A 20,906-nucleotide genomic window follows, 5' to 3' on the forward strand; every position below is an offset into this window, starting at 1 on the left:
TTCCAAGTAGATATTGATGACATAGGGGAGATTGGCAGCCTTGAGAATGGTATTAACAGGTAACATATCATCATTACAAGCTCAAAATTTTTGCAGACTTAATGAACAAAATTATTTCGAATTGCAATTCCAAATCCTATTTCAAACTGATTAATTTAGAAATATCTAATTAAAAATAAAAATCTATTTTCTGAAGTTTTTATATAATAATAATACAACTTACCATTAGTTAAATTTGTTTATAATTTCTTTTTAGTTTGAACTAAATCATATAGAAAATCCAGCAGATTTTGGTTATTTGATTAATGTGATATACTTTTAATATTACAATTTCTTTTGATGATGATAATTTCAAAACAGCACTTCTTAACTTTTAAAAATGCTAATAAAGTACTAGTTCTATTTGAATAGCCATGTCTCCTAATTAAGTATTCTCTCTGTGGTTACTAATCAAGGACAATTATTATTTCCTTTGCATATAACTATTTGGTGTCTATTAATAAAGTATTTAAATATTTTTTTTATGAAAGTTTGACTTTTAAAGCAAATTATACTCAAAATGGCAACTGGTATCTTTATTTTCAATTAGTGTTACCTTATTGTATTATTTATGTATAGTGTAATTGTTTTTATCTAAGGGGATCTTTTTATTGTTTTGATTTGGGGGGTAGTAATCTCTAGTCCACAAGAAGTTTACTGATTGTATTTAGAAATAAATATAAATAAAAATTTTTTCTATACACCAATAATAAGAAAATAGTTTAAAAAATGCCATGCACCTACTATATATTGTAGGCTACATTTCACATATTTTCATTTTCTTTTAAAACATTTGTTAAATAAATACAGTATCTACCTACCATAGTTTATAATATTTATTAATTTTACATTGTTTCCCTAAGTTCTCAGAAATCTTCAAACAATAAGCACATCAAATATTTGAGAATGGTTATTATTCAAATAATATCAATATTTACTTTTAATAATTAAAAAATAATGTATTACTACACTGTGTTCATATTAATGCAATCTGTAATAAATTCAGAAAAACCATTACCTTAATAAATGTAGAGATATTCAGCATAGTATTAGAATCTTATTAAGATTTTTGATAAACTTTATACTAAAAAATAGTATTAGCCATTATCAATTCCTTAAAGTTTAGCAAAAACATAACATAGAAGATCCAGCATTAAAAGAATGTTATCACAAGACAATTTGATATTCAATTATTAAGGTTTTAAATTAAAAATTAAAATTTTTATCTCTGCCTGACCTCACTGATAAACTGGTAAGATTGTAGACCATCTCTACACAAAAAAAGAAAATGATAATAATAATAATAAAGAGGAAATCACAAATCTATAAGTGATCCTTTAAAATTTGTCTCCTGCAACTTAAGTAGCAAAAAACAACAAAATTTAAATAAAGGAAACTGGAATAGTACAGTAATACCCCAAATTTACGCAATAGGTGGGACCGAGGGATAACCACGTAAGTCGAATTCGCGTAAGTCGGGGTATAATTTTGCATATAAATACATACAAATTATTTTTAATTGGGGCCGGAGACTAAAGAAAACAATAATTTAGAAAACAATGTTTAATAAAATCTTAGATAATACATATGTATAACAAATTATATCATTAAAATCGTAAACCGAAGTTATTTTGATGTAGACGGCTTCATAAAATCTAACAAATTTGTCTGACGGCTCAAAGATTTTTTTTTCTCCTGCAAAATTTCCTCATAGCATGCTAATAATTTTTTTATTTTTCATTTTGTAGAAGAAATGCGCTCTGCGTTGGAGTCTATATTTTCTAAAATTTGTAACCCCTTTCATTTTTGTATTGAAGTCTTTAATAATGTTAACTTTACATTCCAAAGATAAAGTTTTTCTTTTTTTGTTTGATGCAGAAGAATCAGTTCTACTTCATTTGGATGACATAGTAGAGTCTCTCAAGTCTCCGTAGATATAACAAACACAGAAATAAATAACACAAAATAAATTGTAGCTATGCGTCGATTCCACGCGACATGTCTGAACATTATGCTAAACAATAGTGGGGGGGGTGAATAATCAAGAGTTACGTGGCACTCAAACAAAAGAGTTACGCGATTTTCAAATCGCGTAACTCTGGGTTCGCGTAAGTTGAGGTATTACTGTATTTAAATAGTTTAAAAAATAGCATCTCTCTTCACAAAATAGATTAAAAATACTTATCAGATATAATACCAACATGATGTTATTTGATGCTATAGGATAATATATAATTTAACAAAATTAAAATGTTTATTTTATATATATATGTAATAATAATATAGATACATATTTAAATAATAAAGATTTTAGATAATAATAAAGCAATTGAGAGGTATCTTAAAAAATAAAACCAATTTTCACACACAAAAACTTGGTGATAGTCAACTTGACAATAAAAATTATTTTGAAAATTATTCTTTATTCTTTTAACCATTACCTTATGTAAAATTTAAATAAGTAATTAGGTCCCTCTAAACAGAACTTTTGAATAAAACCAACAGTCAGTAAAAAATAAAGATGAATTAAAATTAACACAAACATAAATGACATAAAATATACAAATTTTCATTTTACAATACAGCCTACAATTCATTTTAGAAAGATTCTTGAAAGTTGTAAAATCTAAGTAAAAAGTATCTTCTAGTTCATTTAATGAATGAATAAGTATAAAAAAAAGAACATTGTATGATGCATAATTTATGTCTGACCATGTATGCACAATTTGTTACAGAAAACATGAGAACTCAAAGATAAATTCCATTACAAAATTTATAAGAAAAGGATACTGTCAAAATATTTTATGCATTCATAGTAGTCAGGAAATCCTCATCTAATACAGGTTACCTCAACAGAATCAGTATATGGTAGATTAGCTAGTTCATTAAATAAAAACTATATGCAGTTTGATAACAATTCATTGAAGTCATGATAGAACAGTGAACCAAACTTGTAAACAATAATTTCTGTGCAATAACTCCTGTTTCATGATATGTTGTTTAGAAGCTATGTGATCCTTGTCAGAAGCTTATCATGCATAATGAGTTTGGTGCCATAAGTGTTTTGATGTTTTTGCATTACATTGTATGATTCACTTAGGCAAATAACCAAACATGGGCATGGGCACCTAAAAAGTTAATACATATAAAAGTAATTGCAACACATTTTTTGACAAGATCACCTACCAGATCACCATGTTATTCTGTGTTGAAAAGATATGCCTTTTATTATTACTTTCTCAGCTGTTATAACAGAAGAAAAGTATGGCAATCTGGCAAAAGATGATCACCCAAATTTGTACATTTTTGTACTTAGGACACCTTGAAATATCGAGAAATGCAAAAAAATTCAGAGGTAATTTCTGTATGTATGGGTGTGTGGGGAGGCATGATTTTTTTCACTCTGCTTGAAACTTAATAACTCTCCTTTATTTTTGTCAAAAATTTCTGAAATTTTGCAGGGAGGTTTGTTTATTAGGGGGATTGATGCTATTAAATTTTGGTGGTTAAAGGTCGAGGGGGTGGGAGACAATGGGGGTCATATGTTCTCCAATAGGGTCAGACTTAATGACAATTTTGCTCATTATTAGCATTTACAATTTTTTATAAAACTATCTCTACCCTCAAAATTAAGCTTTTTGCCATTTTATAGTAGTTAAAAATATATGCTTTTTAATAAAATATGATAACAGATGGCACCATTGAAATTTTAAATGTTGCCAGAAAGTTGAACAACTCACTGCTGGATGTTTTTTGCAATGTGATGCTTAAAAGTAAGTTTATTGTCAATAATTGCAAAGATTGTTTACTGAATCAGTGTAGGAAATACAGATATTGTATACAACAAACATCAGTTGCTGAAGAGTATGGACCAAAGGAAAACATGTTATAGCAAATTTATTAGGATTAATAAGCAGGTTAGAGAAAAGAAACATGGAGGCAATGCAAATTAAATCTGACTGCAGCATTGTAGGGTTATTTTAATTATTTTTGTGCATAAGCATAAGCTATTACAATTGATCTAATATTAAAGTGCTAGTTGATAAAAGCTGGAAAAAAAGGTGTGCTGAGAACTGATCCCTGTTGAATATCATAGAAAGGTTACAAGTCTAAAAATGCATAATCATTACTAAGGGCAAATAATTATTGAGCCAGGCTGCAAAGATGGCGTTAATATCAAACTTATGTAAAGTAACTATTGAATTTTTATTTTTATCAATATTTATACAAATTATTTATAATATAAAAAATTTAATGTGTCAAAAAAATATATTCGTTAGTGTGATATCTTTTACTATATACAGCTTGTCAAAATTATAAGCACAATATAAAATGTAGTAGTTTATAAAATACAAAGTTTTATTTTATAAAATAGCATACATATTTTTAAAATATTTTTAATGCATTTTTTAGCTGAACGTAAGACTAAAATAATTAGCACAAGTAATTCCATTTACTTGTATAGTCAAAAATGTAAACTATGTACAGCTGGTAAAATAAAGGAACGCAATAGGCCTAGGCCTACAAATATCTTCTTATTAAACTACTACTAAGAAAATGTTTATTTAGGATAAACTCAAAAATTTGGTTTGGCATTGAATCTATCAAGCTCAAGAAAAAGATGTGATAATATGAACCCCTATTTTTATTGCTTGCCACAGGTCGTCTTTTTTTCAATACTGAGTGCCATACTTGTATACACTGCAGACTAGATAACTCCATAGATTTTCCACTGAGTCTGGATTTTACAACTGGCCATTCAGAAGAATAACACTGTTCTTTGTAAAGCAACTTTTTATGGTGATGGTGCTGTCAAAGTTACACCTGTACGATTGTATATGTGATATATTGATATAAAGACAATGATTATATTCTACAAGTTTTTTTTGTACTATAATTACAAATGTAGTAAAAATAATATCTTTACTTTCATATATTAACTTTTATTATCATATTATTAAGATAATATACAGCACTTATAAGCTTAGCTTTTTTATTATATAGTCCTCGAAATTGAAGGCTTTTCCTTTGGCCATCCATATCACATGTTTTCGGCATCCATTATTATAATCAGGATACCTCTTGTCGTAGAAAGATGAATACTTTCAGATGTTTTCGATAAATCTAAACATACACAAAAGCTCGTTTTCCGCCATTTTCGCACCGTGCCACAATGACCTAGATTTCACTGACTTCTGATTGGTGGATGGTTTTACAACCATATTCGCGTCAAAAGTTGAACACTGCTCAACTCACTTTTATGCTGGTTTTACGACCTGCTCAGGTGTAAAATATCGTGGTCACGTGATTAAAAGTTTTTATGGTGAGAGGTTTTATGCCCATTTTTCAGCTAGTGGAGTCTTGGTCTTATGGAGTGTCAGCTACTTCTTGTTCCTCACTTACGTAGCACCAGGCGTTTGATAATGCATTGCCGTTCTTAAAGTTGATACATCTACCCGCCAGGCCGGCCTTGTATATTTGAAAAGCCTCTAGGACCCTGATGTGATCTGTGTGAAAGGCTCTTTTTATCAGCCTGGCATTAGATAGGTCCGTGTGAACTTCTGGGGTTGGTGGCATAGATGGATAGGGCGGTGGTGTATCGTGCATGGTCTATGTCGTATTTGTACTCACGGTCTTCTCTGTTAGATGGAAAGTTTGGTGGATCCAATGTGCACCAAGTCTCGTCTAAACCTGTTGTCCCTCACCTAGATGAGACTTGGTGTACATTGGCTCCACCAAACTTTCCATCCAACAGAGAGTCTGTGAGTACAAATACAACACAGACCATGCACGATATACCACTGCCCTATCCACCTATGCCACCAACACAAAAGTTCACACAGACCTGTCTAATGCCAGGCTGATAAAAAGAGCCTTTCACACAGATCACATCAGGGTCTTAAAGGTCCTTGAAATATACAAGGCTGACCTGGCAGGTAGATGTATCAACTTTAAGGACGGCAATGCATTATCAAACGCCTGGTGCTACGTACGTGTGTATTATTTACATTTATACCAGTCCCACAATTAATAGGCTTATATGGGACACCCTATGTATTTATACATAGATGGCACGCTTTTGCAACAGTTAAATACGGTTAATAATATTTCAATTTTATTGTAAAATTTAACATTTGAAATTGTTTGATACCAGGCGTTCTAAGTTTGGAATTCCTTCTCAATTTAACCTGAAGCAGACCTAGAGTGAGGCCAAAAACATTTATTTCACAAATTTTAAACGTTACAGGACAAAGGTTTGTTGAGTGTGTTCATCAACACCAGTAATCACGTTGGAAGGTATTGTTAGGTGCATTATCCTGTTGGAAAAGTTAATCAATTCCAACTAACATCTTTCCAGGCATAGCAATAACTACTCTAGCAACTTAACATATTTTTCAGAGTTTAAGCATTCTTCTATCTGAACAATGTCTGTACTAAAAATGCACTAAGACTTCTTTTAGGAATTAAATTATAAATTATTTTTTAACTCAGTCCTTTTGAAAAGTATTCTCATCTTCAAAATCACTTTAGCTTAAAATTCATATTTAAACAGTTTTGATTTTAAATACAGTTATTATTTGGCATAAAAGAAAGTCTAAAAGAATTTATTAGTAAATTTGATTATATTTCTATATGTATTTATTTACAAAAATTTTCAATAAAGTAACAATTAAAAATGAATAGAAATTTTCTGCAGAAATATGGATTTATTAATTTGTATCAAATAAATCTAGTTTTAATTTTTTTAATTTGAAAATGTTAAATCTTCTCAGAAGATTTTAATACCATTATACTGTACTTATTTTTGTCAGCTTTTTTTTAATACGAACTTTATGATTTGCATTAATTGATACATCTAATGTTTATATAATGAATTACGTAAATTTAAATTTATTACAATACTTCTTTTATTTATGAATAAGGATTTGTTTTTTAGTAAAATGATAAAAAGCCCTAAATGTCACTATAAACTTTTGTGATATAGAATCCTTCCCACTAGCATAGAAGTCGACATGAGAACTATAATCTTACATCCCTCTCCTGTCCTTTCCTTCTCTCTTACGTCTCTCCTCTTAACTCATGTATGGCAATCCTCATTTTAACAGCTGCAGTGGTCACATAGCCTGAAGATGCCCATTTAACATGAGCAAAAGCATTAGCTGTCTTACATTTTTGTGCTGGATATTGATGTATTTTGCCTTTATTTGATTAAAAAAAAAAAAAAAACAATTAAAATTACAGAAACCCATGTTTAATTCAGATTAGGTTTAATAAATTTAAGTCTGTTCTACTTTACAAGGTTAAATGATTAAACTATAGTTCCTTTTAACTTATATGTACAGAACAGATGACAATAAACTAATGTGTTTGAGATAATTTCTGAAGTTAATAAATTTTGAGTTTCTATATTTTAAACTGTGCTTATTTATTTTCAAATATATTTGTAATATTTTATTACAAATTCAAAAATAATTTTTCACAATAAGCAAAATGATTTATTACTGAATATAGCAATTATTTTTAAAGATAATGTTTGAAACATTTATTATAGCATCTTTATTATATCTTGATTACAAGAAAGTGATTTAGCATTACTTATGACACATTAATGAAGGATTAATTTATCATTTATGTATTGCTTAAATGCAATTATAAAATATAATCTTTAATCACAAAACAATATTTCTTTATATTAGCTTTCTCTTAATATTGAACTTAGTATAATATTCTTCGTAAATAATATCAAATATATGTTTTATAATTAAAAAATTAGTGAGGTTGTGGCCAATGTTTTCATCTCTAAAACATGATTCAAACATCAAGCGCCATTTAAAAGATAGCGTCGCCCAACCTTCACTTTTTAGAGATGAAAACTTTGGCCGCAACCTCGCTATTAGTAATATATATTTTAACTTCTATTGATAATATAGGTGATCTAGAATTTTAAGGTAAATGAGAGTCACGAATGTACAGAAAAAAAAAGGCGTTACCTCTAGAAACAAACACAAGCGAATATTATAACTAAAACATAATCTCATATTTGGAAAACTGATTGAAATGTCTTGTAAACAACTTAAAAATTAACTATCCAAAGAATTCAAAATGATTTACCAAATATATAATATGTCCTTTAAAAACAATGTAGACTGAACTCACTTGTAATGACTCATTCCTCATTAATTATTTCTAGTGGTAACATCTCTTCCATTTGTACTTTTCTAATTGTTACAGATCTCATAATTTTTGTCGAATTTAAAAGTTTTACACTTAAAACTTTTGAATAAACATACTTTTACTTAAATTATGTGCAATCTTATTCTTTTGATTAAAATGAAGTGTTTTAAAACTGACGTAACGCTAATAAATAGCAACGTAATCACATATAAACAATTACGAAAGATAGGTGATATTTAAGTGGGCAGAAGTCTTGTTTTTCATTAATTCGGTTATTGTTTTAAACTTTCTCTTTAATCAAAGATTAAAATTATACGAAAATACTTCATTTATAACACATTAAACGTAATGAAAAGTTTATATTTGTATGTAAAACGTGGTTTCAAATTGAAAAGCAGATGAGTCTTGCCTAACTTTGTTGTTCGTTGATTCTGATTGCCAACATCAAGTTAATTTTCAATCTTTTGAATAATTTAAATACATTATTATTATAATTAAATAATATAATACTAACTTAACCCTAACTACAATAAAAATAATACACACCTTATTATGTAAAATTTTATATAAGTAGTTTTGATTTAGCCATGTGGAGAAGCCTTTATATTTTGAAAGGAAGAAAAAAAAAATATATATATATATATATATGTATGTATATTAAAACGAAATGAGTATTGAATACATTGAGCAAATTCTTTTTCGTCAAAATACTATTTATCAGAATCACGTGACTCGGCGTATCATCCGTCACGTGACGTATAAGAGTGCGGAATTGCGACAATCTATCTGTTAATTATTATAAATAAATTTCGCTATTTTTATCGTTTATAAATAATATTAACGATTTTTAAACGTTCCGTTAACAATGAAGAATTTATTTCTCCACTTTATAAAATATACTTAGAACCCGGATGTGTCATGGTGCATATTGGAGTGTCTAAATGATTCCGCTTCAATTTAATTTTTAAAAAGATCTCGGTGTAGTAGAGATAATAAAAATTGTTTAAGCATTAATGGTAATGCATGCAAGGAAACTCCCAAGACTCAATGATGGGTACGAGTAACTTTCAATACGATATTTCTATACGTCAATATTCAAAACGTTTCACTCTATGCACCCATTGTCGTTTGACGCCATGTTTTATGTTTGTTGTCAAATTTATACGAAATTATTTTAATATATATCACTTTAGATTGATCTTTATCATATTATTTAATATTAGAAAGCATAAATAATCGATATTTTTTATGTTACAGGTACATCGACAGAAATCAAGCCCATCAGTATGAGGTTAGTTGGAGAGACCCTATTGGACTCTATTGAAAATAAAGTGACAGAATCAGATGATATATTATATTATTCAATTGAATTTTTAATCAATTTTTAAAAAATTTTTGTTAATGGATGAGGTAAACATGATCAGTAAATAGGATCTTTATGGGCAAATGTTTTCTATATATTTATATATATATATTTTTTTTTTTTTCCTTTAATGAAATGTTGACAACATTTCTTTCTTCTATTGAATACATTTGCAATTATAATTTCATATTTATTAACTGATTTCAATTTTATTAATTTCATGTAATTTCATCAAATTATTATATAAAAGATATTAAAGAAGATTTATGTAATTATAAAAATGTCTAATGATCGAAGAATATTTAAATAATTAAAAATGTGATCAACCGACAGAAGTTGCAGTAAATTTTGGGAAACAGATTTTTTTGAGAAGACAGTTACAGATCGTCTATTGATTTTTTGATTATTTTGAAAACAAAACACAGAAATCACACTTCTGAAGGATCGACTCGAGAAAATTAAAAAATTCTTAATGTCCCAAATAATAATTCTTCAGATTGTTATTTCTACTAAATTATAGTTTATTTGAAGGCGTCGTTAAGAAGAAAACATATTGTGGTAGGTTTTACAAATTATGTAAACACTGTTTAAGAGTAAACTGTGTTAGGTAACATTTTGCACAAATATTGATAAAAATTTTTTCTTTTTAGTGTAAAAATTTATATTAAGAATTTATTGGTCATGATAGCATAAACATTAAATTATTTGTAATAATTTAATGTTTATGCTGACAAATTAATGATTCCATAAAGTTATATATATAATTCACATTGATTTTTAAATTTCATTTAGAACAAATTCAATTAAATAATAATGTATTATAGGAAATTTTAAAATAATTAATGATGAAAATATTTGCCCCATTCTTGCTATTGTTATTGTTTTTAAATTTCTTGTTCATACAGAAGCTGTTACTTTTATCTAAAAAGTTAATTGAAATTTTAAATTTAACATAATCATAAAATTATTTTTAATGATCTTAGTAAATTTATACTAAACCAATTTTATAATGCGTTTTGTATTCTAAAAAGCCACTGTATATATTATACTGATAAAATTTCAGATCTTTCTTAAACAGTTTTATTTTAAAGTGCTTCTTTGAAAAGTTTCCAGGTATATGAATAATTGTCATATCAGTAATATATTCAGTTAAATTACATAATTTATATGTTTGGTAGTAGAACCACTTTATAGTAAATTATTTTTATATGTTCAGGTTTAGATTTATCTATATGCTGTTGTTTAATAATAAAGCATATATATAAACTATAAACCTTTGGTAAAATTATTTTATGTATATTATTATTATTATGTATATTTATTTATTTTTGGCAAAGATCTTGTTAAAGTGATTAGTTTTGAATGGCAAGGCAGAAGCAAAACTAAAAGGAATGAAGTAAATTCAACTATTTGAACCAAGAATACATAAATAAGCACTATACATATAATTGAAACCCATCTAGAAAAGGTGTGGATGAAAACATTTGCTTTCTTGCAGTTTTTCTTTCTAGATTTTGGTTGTATGTGTAGTGTTTATGAAAATAAGTAAAATTTGCAAAATAAGTTTTCTTGAAATTTTTAAACATATTAGTTTTCATAAAGTAATTTGATACAGTAGAGCATTGATTATCCGACTTAATTGGGGACTGGGGTTGGTCGGATAACTGAAAAGTCGGATAACCGAAAAGTATGAAAAAATACATTATTAGTATAGTGTATTAGGCCTGGTTTAAATACTAGACTCCCTTTCATGGTCGAGCCAGTGCTGCCAGCTAAAACATGCAAAAATTTATCAAAAATAATATTAACACGTTGACTGCCATCTATGAGATGACTCGTAGTTACCGTTTCTGCCTAGGACGCCACCTACGAGTTATATCGTAGTTTGTTTCCTTGCCATATTTGTGCAGCTACGATGTAATTCGTAGTATATCAGTGTAAATATGAATAGATAGCTTCAGGGGCAAGAACAAAAAATCAAGTTTGGCTTATATGAACAGAACATTTATTAATAAATGAACAGAAAATATAATCATAAAAAGTTTATTTAAAATCGAAAGCAAAACAATATTTTTATTGTTTGTGATAATTTATAAAACAGAAACATAAATTTAAATGAACAGAAAATATCATAAAAAGTTTATTCAAAATCAAAAGCAAAACAATATTTTTATTGTTTGTGATAATTTTTAAAACAATCTTCTACGCAAAGGGCTGGCTTCTCTGGACAGATTGGACAGAAATAACGCGTTTCTCGGTGTTTCTTAGCTTTGGTACAAATTCGACATGGCTTTGTCGGATGTTGTTTTTTCTGAGTAGGTGGGATACTCTGTAAATAGTGAAGCTCTTGCAATTTAATTTTTTTTGAAACTGGTTGAATCTCTTCTCCAATCAACGCTTTGACGAATGCTTCTCTAAACTTTATAAGTTTTATTTTAGAAGAAGTTGCTTTTTGAAAGAGTTTGTGCACATTATGTATATATATCTCTATAATATGTAATGCAACCTTTTTGGGCCATCTAATAGTCTTTCTTAGAGCTGTGTAGTACGATAGCATTTGATCTGATCGGTCAATGCCAGACATTCCATGATTATAATCTCGAATTATATTCGGTTTCATCGAACATTTTCCATTGCGATTGAACACCTCTACCATTTCAACAACGTGCATGTTTGAAATGGTAAGGACTTCTCGTTTGTCTTTCCATTTACATACAGTAACAGGACCATTTCGCTGCCAAATAAACTCCCCCTTTTTCAGTTTTTGATTTATTACATCTCTGGGATTCCCCTTTCTGTTATTTCGCAGTGTTCCACACACATAAGTTTTTCGTGTAGTCAGTAATTTCGTAAGAGCAACAGAATTATAAAAATTATCCATGTATACGGTATATCCCTTATCAAGATAGTCTTCAAGTAAGTGTAAGACAACATCAGTAGTGTGGCCTAAATTACTGTCAATTCCTTCAGATTTTCCGCTGTAAATTGATATTTTCATAACAATACCATCGGATTCACATAGTTCATACAGTTTGACACCGTATTTGTGTTTTTTATTTTTTATGTACTGGCGAAAATGCAATCTTCCACGCCACAACATCATTGATTCATCGATACACATATTTTTATCAGGCACATAGTTTTGGTGCATAATATTATTGAAATGGTTTAGTATAGGTCTTACCTTATATAATCTGTCAGAAGATGGTATTGAGCTATCAACTAAATGAAAATAACGCAGTAACAATTGGAATTTATTTCGACTCATATGTGATCGCCAAAACATTATATTATACAATTCGTTTGTGCTCCAGTAATGTTCTATTGAAGGAAAAGAACAAGGACCCATTTGTAATACAAGTCCAATAAAAACTTTCATTTCTGCAGTGCTGACGTCTTTCCACTGTGATACCCTTTTAGATTTTTTTATTTCTTTATGTTTTGCAATTTCTTGTGCAGCATACAAATTCGTTTGTTCGACCAGTAATGCAAGAAATTCTTCCGAAAAAAATAGGTCTACCAGCATTTGCACTGTAAGGTTTGTCGTATCCAATTTCAAACCAACATTTTCTTGGAAAATAAATAGTTCAGGATTTTGTTGAGTTTCTGTCCACAAATTATCGTTTGGATTTGATGTGGTTGCTTGAGACGCATCGTCATTGCTTTCAGGTTCGAGAATAGTCTCATCTTCAGGTTCGGAGACGACGTCATAATCACTGTCCTCACTTGAATCCTCAGATGGTACATAATCGCTACTGTCGTTACCATCCTCACCAAAAATTTTGTCAGATTCTGAATCACTTAGATTAGTGTAGTAATCAAGTTGTTTTTTAGTCAGTGGTCTTTTCTTATCCATATTGGGATATTTATAATTTGATTATAAAAATAAATAAAAAATAACACTCTCAAAAAAGACGTAAATGTGATGTGCTCGCCTCTATATCCGATTTATTACTAATGAATTTAGACGCACATCTCCGATTGGCTGTAGCGAAGTGACAGGACGAATCGTGTCTGTGCACGAATTAACTCATAGTTTGGCTTTAGCGAAGAGCTTTCTGTTACATAAGCCAACTACGAGATAATTCGTAATACCTTTATTTTAAGAAAAACACATTCTATATGCTTTTTGATTATTTCTATGTACTCTGATTAGAGTTTTTAATAATACAATATAATTAAATTAAGTTGGCGTTTTACAACAGAATCCTGAAAAGTCACGTGGCAGTCAACGTGTTAAAGTAGCCAAGACATAACCAAATATTGTAGCGCCACATCACTAGCGGACATTTGAATTTACCGACTAGAACGCGGTCGGATAATCGATGCTCTACTGTAATTCAATTTACTAATTTGTTTAAATTTGGATTTTCATATTATAAAAAATTGAAATACTGTTTGCTTTTAAATTGATTTATGTTACTATTTTTCCCAGTAGGAATAATTTTCACCATCAATTTTAAATAATATTTTTAAAAAATTAACTTTTGGTTAAGTAGTAACTAGTGTATAGACATGATTATTTATCATCAATGTGCAAGTAACTTTCTTGAACATTCAAAGATGTCAGATTCAAATAATTTATTTGTTATGTTAAAAGAATGATTTGAACACATCACGTAATTTGCTTTTACTGCAACAAATGTTTTTAGTATGCCTGAAGATGGTGAACTAGCCAAAAATATTTGCATATTTGTTTTCCTTTCTATGCATCAGTTAAAGCAGTTTATTTATTTATGTGTAATTTGCTGTTGAACTCTATCTAAAACTATATCAAAGAAAAAGTAACAACAAAAGAGTATCAAAAAATAATTTTTAGATAAATTTACTTTCACAGAATATTTTAATGTGGAATGATGTTTACATACAGTATAATGAACTAAATCTGATCATCATTACTATATTTATTATTTATAATTCTATATTTTTAATTATTATTGTGGATAAAATTAAACTGAAATTGTACAATATTTATTTGATTATTGAATCTTATTAAATAATTCATTACATAATTTTATCTTGGATTGTTAGAAGTTCATAATATTTTGGATAAAATGTGAAAGTTCAGTAAACATGAATTTATAAATTTTACTATAAATACAGTGATATAACATTTTTTCTCTTTTGTATTTTATCTAGTGAAAATAATTACACAATTTCATTTTTTTGATTTATTTTTCTTTTGTTTTGTTTTTTGATCGATTGAATTTTGAATTATTATGACAGTTATTTTCATTAAACATGTATCACAATATTCCAAATTTTTGTTTCTTTATAACATAAAAGATTTTATTTTAATATAAAAATAAATTTTAACTGTGACCTATAAAATTTTTAATTCTATAAAAATTTCACTTTCAATAAACATATAAAAATTTTAAAATACTGATTGCTGAAACACAATTTGATAATTTTTGAGTTTCATTAAAAATATTAAGATTTTAAATCAATTGAAATCTATGAATATTTGTTTTAAAATGTAATATATTTTCATTTAAAAATTTTTAATTGGTATTAAAGAATGTGAGGCTATTTAAACATAGCCTAATTAAAAGTACTTTTTCCAGTTAAAATTTAATGTTAGAATAAGAGGTATGTAATAAAAATTTTACAGATTGGATAAGAATCAAATAATGTTCAGCAGATACTTTTGAAATTTTTATTTATTTAAAAATAATTTAAAGTGTAGACACTTTATTGTTACTGTATAAATTTGGGCTTAGTTATTTATATAAAAAGTTTTTGAAATAATTAACTCAACAATCCCTAAATCTAGTGAAGAACACAAATTTATTAAATGAACTAATGTTTTTGACCCTGTTTAAAGTCATTCTGTTCTTCATTGAATTTAGTTATCTTTGAGTTAATTATACATTGTAAATTCAATAATTTTAGTAATTTTTGAAATAGGTATCATGGAATAAACCTTAATTAATGCACCTTTTAAACATTGGTGACAGGTCATCAGTATTGTCTATGGTATTCCTGCCTAAATTTTCAATTGAGCCAAAACTTTTTTGTGGGTCAACCATGGCCACAAACTACCCCACACCAAATTTCAGCTATGAACTCACAAACTTTCAGGTGCTGCGATGCAAAAATTATAAAACTTTCTCAGTTTTCTTGGATATCTCAGAAAAGCCTCTGTGATTTTGATTAAATAAATATTACAATAAAATTATGTAACGGCTGTATTTTGTTATTTTTTACAGATTTTTACACGCATATTTACTATATGAATTAAGCAAAACAACAATTGTTTGAATTTTTGTGTTCCCTAGTAGTTCACGTTAAAAGTTGAAAAATATACTGTCTGAGAGTACAGTGTTTGGCCTATATATCTGCAAGGTTTCATTAATTTCTCAGAGGTAGTTTTTTCCAAAGAATATAATGGCATTTCAATTGAAAATCCACACTGTTTAAAACTGCTGCGTTATTTGGATTGAACACCAATTCACAGTCTTCTGAACTGGTGTTCAATCAGAATAACATGGCAGTTTTAAATAGTATGGAGTTTCAATGGAAATGCAATTTATTCTGTGGAGTGAAATATAGCTCTTTTAATAATGATTTTGACATGCGTGTGACAGTCAACTCTTCTGAAACTGTTTAACCAATTTAAATTATCCTTTGAATACAAATAAAATCCATCTCTACCTGGGTCGTGATGCAAACAGCATTTTAAAATTAAACCAATGGCTGAATAGCCATGGGGTCTACTTTTAAAATGCTAAGATATGCAAGGTCAAAATTAAAAAGATTAACTCTATAGGTAAAGTTTGTGCCAAAGCATGCACTTGTCAAATGTCAATCAATCTTTCCAATTACATTGAAATACATTGACTTTTCTCAGGTTTTTGTTTTTCCATTTATAATAGACAAATTATCTAAAACTTTGCTGATTTTATATTTCATAATAATATATTTAAACATCTCTAGAAACTTTCTAAATTAAAAATTTAGGCTAAATTCTTTTCAAGAAATAGGCTAAATTTGAATTGACAGGTTACTCCAGGGTACCTCTTGTTTTCAAGTACAGTAGAGCGTCGAAAAGTGGAACATCGGTAATTGAAATGACCGGAAACTGGAACGATTTTCAGTCGGACTGTGTCGTGCTGAATCGAACGTTTTTGATACTAAATTTACTTCTGAAGTATAATTTTCATGTTTTTATATTCTTCAATATATTTATTTTGTTTGTACAAAATAAAGAAATAATTTTTAACGATACGATAGCCTCGATTATTATTATAAAAATTTTCGTTAGGCTTAAAATCGACGAAAATTCAACACGAAGCGACACGCAACGGAGAAAAATTCAACAGGAAGCGATATGCAACAAAGAAAAATTTGAACATCGGACAGGTTAATATATTTTTTCGTACATAATCGGAAATTGGAAAAAATCACTACTTGGAACGACCCCAGTCCCCAATTGGTTCCACTTTTCGACACTCTACTGTAATCAATTTTTGCCACCTTTTAAGCTAAACTTTATTTTTTATTTTTCAACAATTCTTGCATATTTGAGTTGTTAAAACATTAGAAAACAAGCAGATAATAGTAATCTTTTCTATTTACACTCACAGAAGTTTTCAAAGGCCAAATAAATTTTGAATTCCTTATACACCTATTTGTTTACCCTATAAACAGTGTAGTGTATTCTAATGCCACAAAGAGTGAAGTGTCCAGCCCATGCAGGCAGACCTAGTATCCTATGGGAAATTGAATGTGTACTTTTTTGTTAATTTTTCTTGATATCTTACCATCAAGATAAATTAATGAAACTTTGCAGGCATATAGATTGGACATTATACTATGACTGTATATTTTTAAGCTTTTAACAGATTCTGCTAGAGAACACAAAAATTCAAATAATTCTTGTATTGGTTGCTTCATATAGAAAACGTGTGTAAAAATCTGTAAAAAATAATGGATCTACTTTTTTGTGGTTGTAAAACAGTTTTTTTATTTGATCAAAATTGGAAGAGACTTTTTCCAAGATAACCAGGAAAAACTGCAGAAAGCTATTGAATTTTCACATTGCAGCACTTAAGAGTTTGAAAGTTCAAAGCTCTAATTTGGTATGAGGTAGTTTGGTGCCAGTACTGACTCACTAAAAAGTTTTTGGCTCAATTTGCAGATTGAGGCCATAGCACTAGTCCATCTCCAGGTGTAGACAGTTGAAAGTGGAATCTGGACAAGATTTCACTTTTAACTATCCAGTTGTTTCAATTAATTTGTAACTTATTTGTTGATAATTTAATTCTATAATTTTATTTTTTTTAGTTTATTGTTTAAAAATCAATAAATTCGATTTTGTCTTTATTTTTTTTTCTTTTTATATTTTTTTACCTAAAAGTAAATTCTTGTATACAACAAATGTCAAAAATTCAAGAATCTTTCCAATCAAAAAGTTTGAAGTATGAAGCAATACATTTACAATTGGAATATCTATCTGTTAGTAGCACTTCATATTTTAAGATATAGACATTTTTTTAAACATATGGTTGTTGTTAATATGAATCATTTAAAAATGAATTTTCTTATGAAGGAAGAATCAAAAACAGAATTATTATTTATGTGTAATATTTACCTATTGTGTGTATGTACGGGAGGGTGCAAAAGTAGGTATACAGTTGTTATTAAACATACAGGGAGAAAATAGGAAGAAAAAACATTTATTTTTATGTATAAATTAAATCACAAATAAATAAAATACAAACTAATAAAAGATAATAATAATAAACATCAAACATCTATATTTCTCAGATTCTCAACTGTATACTTTTGCACCCCACCTGTATGTATATACAGGGCTGTGGAGTCAATAAACACCAATTTTTGACTCATAAGTCCTAACTCTAAATGATAATTTAAAATATACTTTGATTAATCCAAAATGACTTTTCCAAGTGAATTGTTAGGCTTTATCGAAACTGAAACTAATCTATTTTTAGAGTTTTTTTCATTATCGCTACTGTTCTCTTCATCTTTAATTGCACATTGGCATACCCAATGTTTTCCATCTGTAGTTATAGTAAAGTACTTGAAATTCTAGATTTGAATGAAACTTGGTGAGCATGTAGCCCTAAATACAAACAGCTCCTTGTCAAAATAATAGTACCCACTTTTTTGAAAAACAGACCTTTGAAAGTTGACTGTTTAGCTTATAACTCTTTGGAAGTTTCACATATCAGAACAGTGATATCCAAGTGGATAACCGGAGCTATATGCTGTAGGTTCAAACCTTCAAAATTTTTAGTTTTTTTTTAATATATTTGTAACATTATTATTTTATCATATCATTAGCATTATTATTACTATTATTTCTCGTGTTTACAAACATATAAAACAGGAGATTAAAAAATTGTGAAGTCATTTCTTGTTATGTGAAAATGAAGTCTCTGTAGATTTAACTCTCTTGTCTTGTTAAATAAAATTTTTTATTTCTTTATATTTATTTTCAGATATTTTTGTTCATGGTTACATACTATGTCACTACAACCTTATTTGCATGTGGTGACATAGTATGCACATGGATGACAGTCTGAAAATATGGTAGCATAGTTGCAACATTTTTTTTAATTGTTAATGTTATGGACAATTTCCTCATGTGCTATTTGTTACACTTCAAATGTAACAAAATAAACCATATCTGAAAATAAATATGAAGGAATAAAAATTTTATTTAACAACATAAAAGAATTATGTGAAAAAGAAGTCTCTGTAGATTTAACAGGAAATGACTTCATGATACTTTAATCTCTTGTTTTATAAGTTTTAAAACATGAGGAGTAATAATGCTAATGATATGATAAAATTATAACATATGTGTGGAACATAATTATTTATATAAATTAAAATTTTGAAGGTTTGAACCTATATTGCATAGATCCAGTGCCAAGTGTATTATCCACTTGGCTATCACCATTCTGAGATGTGAAACTTTCAAAGACTTATAAGCTAAATTGTCAATTTTCAGAGCCCCATTTTTTGGAAATTCTTGAGAAGTGGGTCCTACTATTTGGATAAGGAGCTGTTTGTGTTTAAGGTTACATGCTCACCAAGTTTTGTTTGAATCAGAGATCTGAACATCTGACCCTCTCTTTATCAGTATCAGATTCTTTAAATAGAATAATTGAGCTTTGTTTAATTTTTAAAATATTCAAAAACACTAGACTTTAGTGTGCTTAACCTTTTTGTATGAGTTTTGACAGTAAAAAATTTAGAATTAGATAACACAATGTATTTTGATTTTCTTTTCAGAAGTTTAAATTCACAGTAATTAATGATATGCAAAAGAAAGATCATGAATTGGGAAATCATCATCATAAAATAAGATCTTGCATTACATGATACTCCTATAATGTGAGATAGGAGATTAATGCTTCTACTGGGTCTTAATATAAAGTACATAATAAAAAAAGAACAGGAGTTGAGTTGAAAGTAAATTCATTTCTGGAGGAGTTAGAATCAATGAAAATGGACCAACTTTGACTTCTATAGCAATGAATTTGTTTCTTACTCTAAGTCTGACTCCACAACTTATAAAGAATTATTATCTGCATGTAATATGTACAGTACATTTATATAATAATAAAATATTTGTCATCTGTAAGTTTTTTGTAATTAAAATAGATTTGGATATTCTCAAACTGATTTTTTTTGAAAATGTATTACAGTAGAGCATCGATTATCCGACCCCCGATTAACCGACTTATTAGTTAACCGACCACGTTCTAGTCGGTAAATTCAAATGTTCCGTAGTGATGTGGCGCTACAATATTTGGTTATGTCTTGGCTACTTTAATATTATTTTTGTTAAATTTTTGCATGTTTTAGCTGGCAGCACTGGCTCGACCATGAAAGGGAGGCCAGTATTTAAACCAGGCCTAATACACTATACTAATAATGTATTTTTTCATACTTTTCAGTTATCCGACCAACCCCAGTCCTCAATTAAGTCGGATAATCGATGCTCTCTGTATTTTCTATTTGAAAAAGTTTCTTGATTTCATTTTGTTGTTATTAATAAAAGAACAACAATTTAAAATATTCTGTAAGTAAAAATTAATATAGTGTAAATAACATTTTCTATTTGTTCATTAAAGTGTATGAATTCCTTAATAGCTATGATTTTTATACTAAATTGACTACTCCAGCCTGTTAATAAATTAGATATTAACCCAGGGGTGGCCAACATATAGCCCGCGGGACGGATCTGGCCAGCGTAATGGGTTTATCTGGCCCGCAATTAATTTTTCAAAATTAGCTACTTAACTTCCAATAATTGGTGGAATGGATTTGTGATATTTCTTCGTGTTTT

At 28.4% G+C, this 20,906-nt stretch overlaps 3 protein-coding genes across 4 annotated transcripts in view; 1 reads left to right on the forward strand and 2 right to left on the reverse strand.

Annotated features, from left to right (window-relative positions):
* Window positions 1-8,946, reverse strand: part of metro (membrane palmitoylated protein 7-like protein metro) — an 82,579-nt gene extending 73,633 nt beyond the window's left edge. For both annotated transcript variants that reach the window (XM_067263637.1, XM_067263630.1), the window contains exon 1: window positions 8,761-8,946. The gene's annotated coding sequence lies outside the window, so the exon portion shown is untranslated. The remainder of the gene's footprint in view (window positions 1-8,760) is intronic.
* The window catches only part of LOC136969432 (patched domain-containing protein 3-like), a 330,862-nt gene that overhangs the window by 289,333 nt on the left and 20,623 nt on the right, over window positions 1-20,906 (reverse strand). The window lies entirely within an intron of this gene.
* Window positions 9,103-20,906, forward strand: part of wcy (WW domain-containing adapter protein with coiled-coil wacky) — an 85,554-nt gene continuing 73,750 nt past the window's right edge. Inside the window, exons 1-2 of the mRNA XM_067263616.1 lie at window positions 9,103-9,268; window positions 9,472-9,505. Coding sequence (XP_067119717.1) covers window positions 9,228-9,268; window positions 9,472-9,505 — 75 coding nt within the window. The 5' untranslated portion in view covers window positions 9,103-9,227. The remainder of the gene's footprint in view (window positions 9,269-9,471; window positions 9,506-20,906) is intronic.

This window comes from Centruroides vittatus, unplaced genomic scaffold (genome assembly GCF_030686945.1).
Source record: "Centruroides vittatus isolate TY-2023 unplaced genomic scaffold, ASM3068694v2 contig_1035, whole genome shotgun sequence".
Classification (NCBI taxonomy): Eukaryota; Metazoa; Arthropoda; class Arachnida; order Scorpiones; family Buthidae; genus Centruroides; species Centruroides vittatus.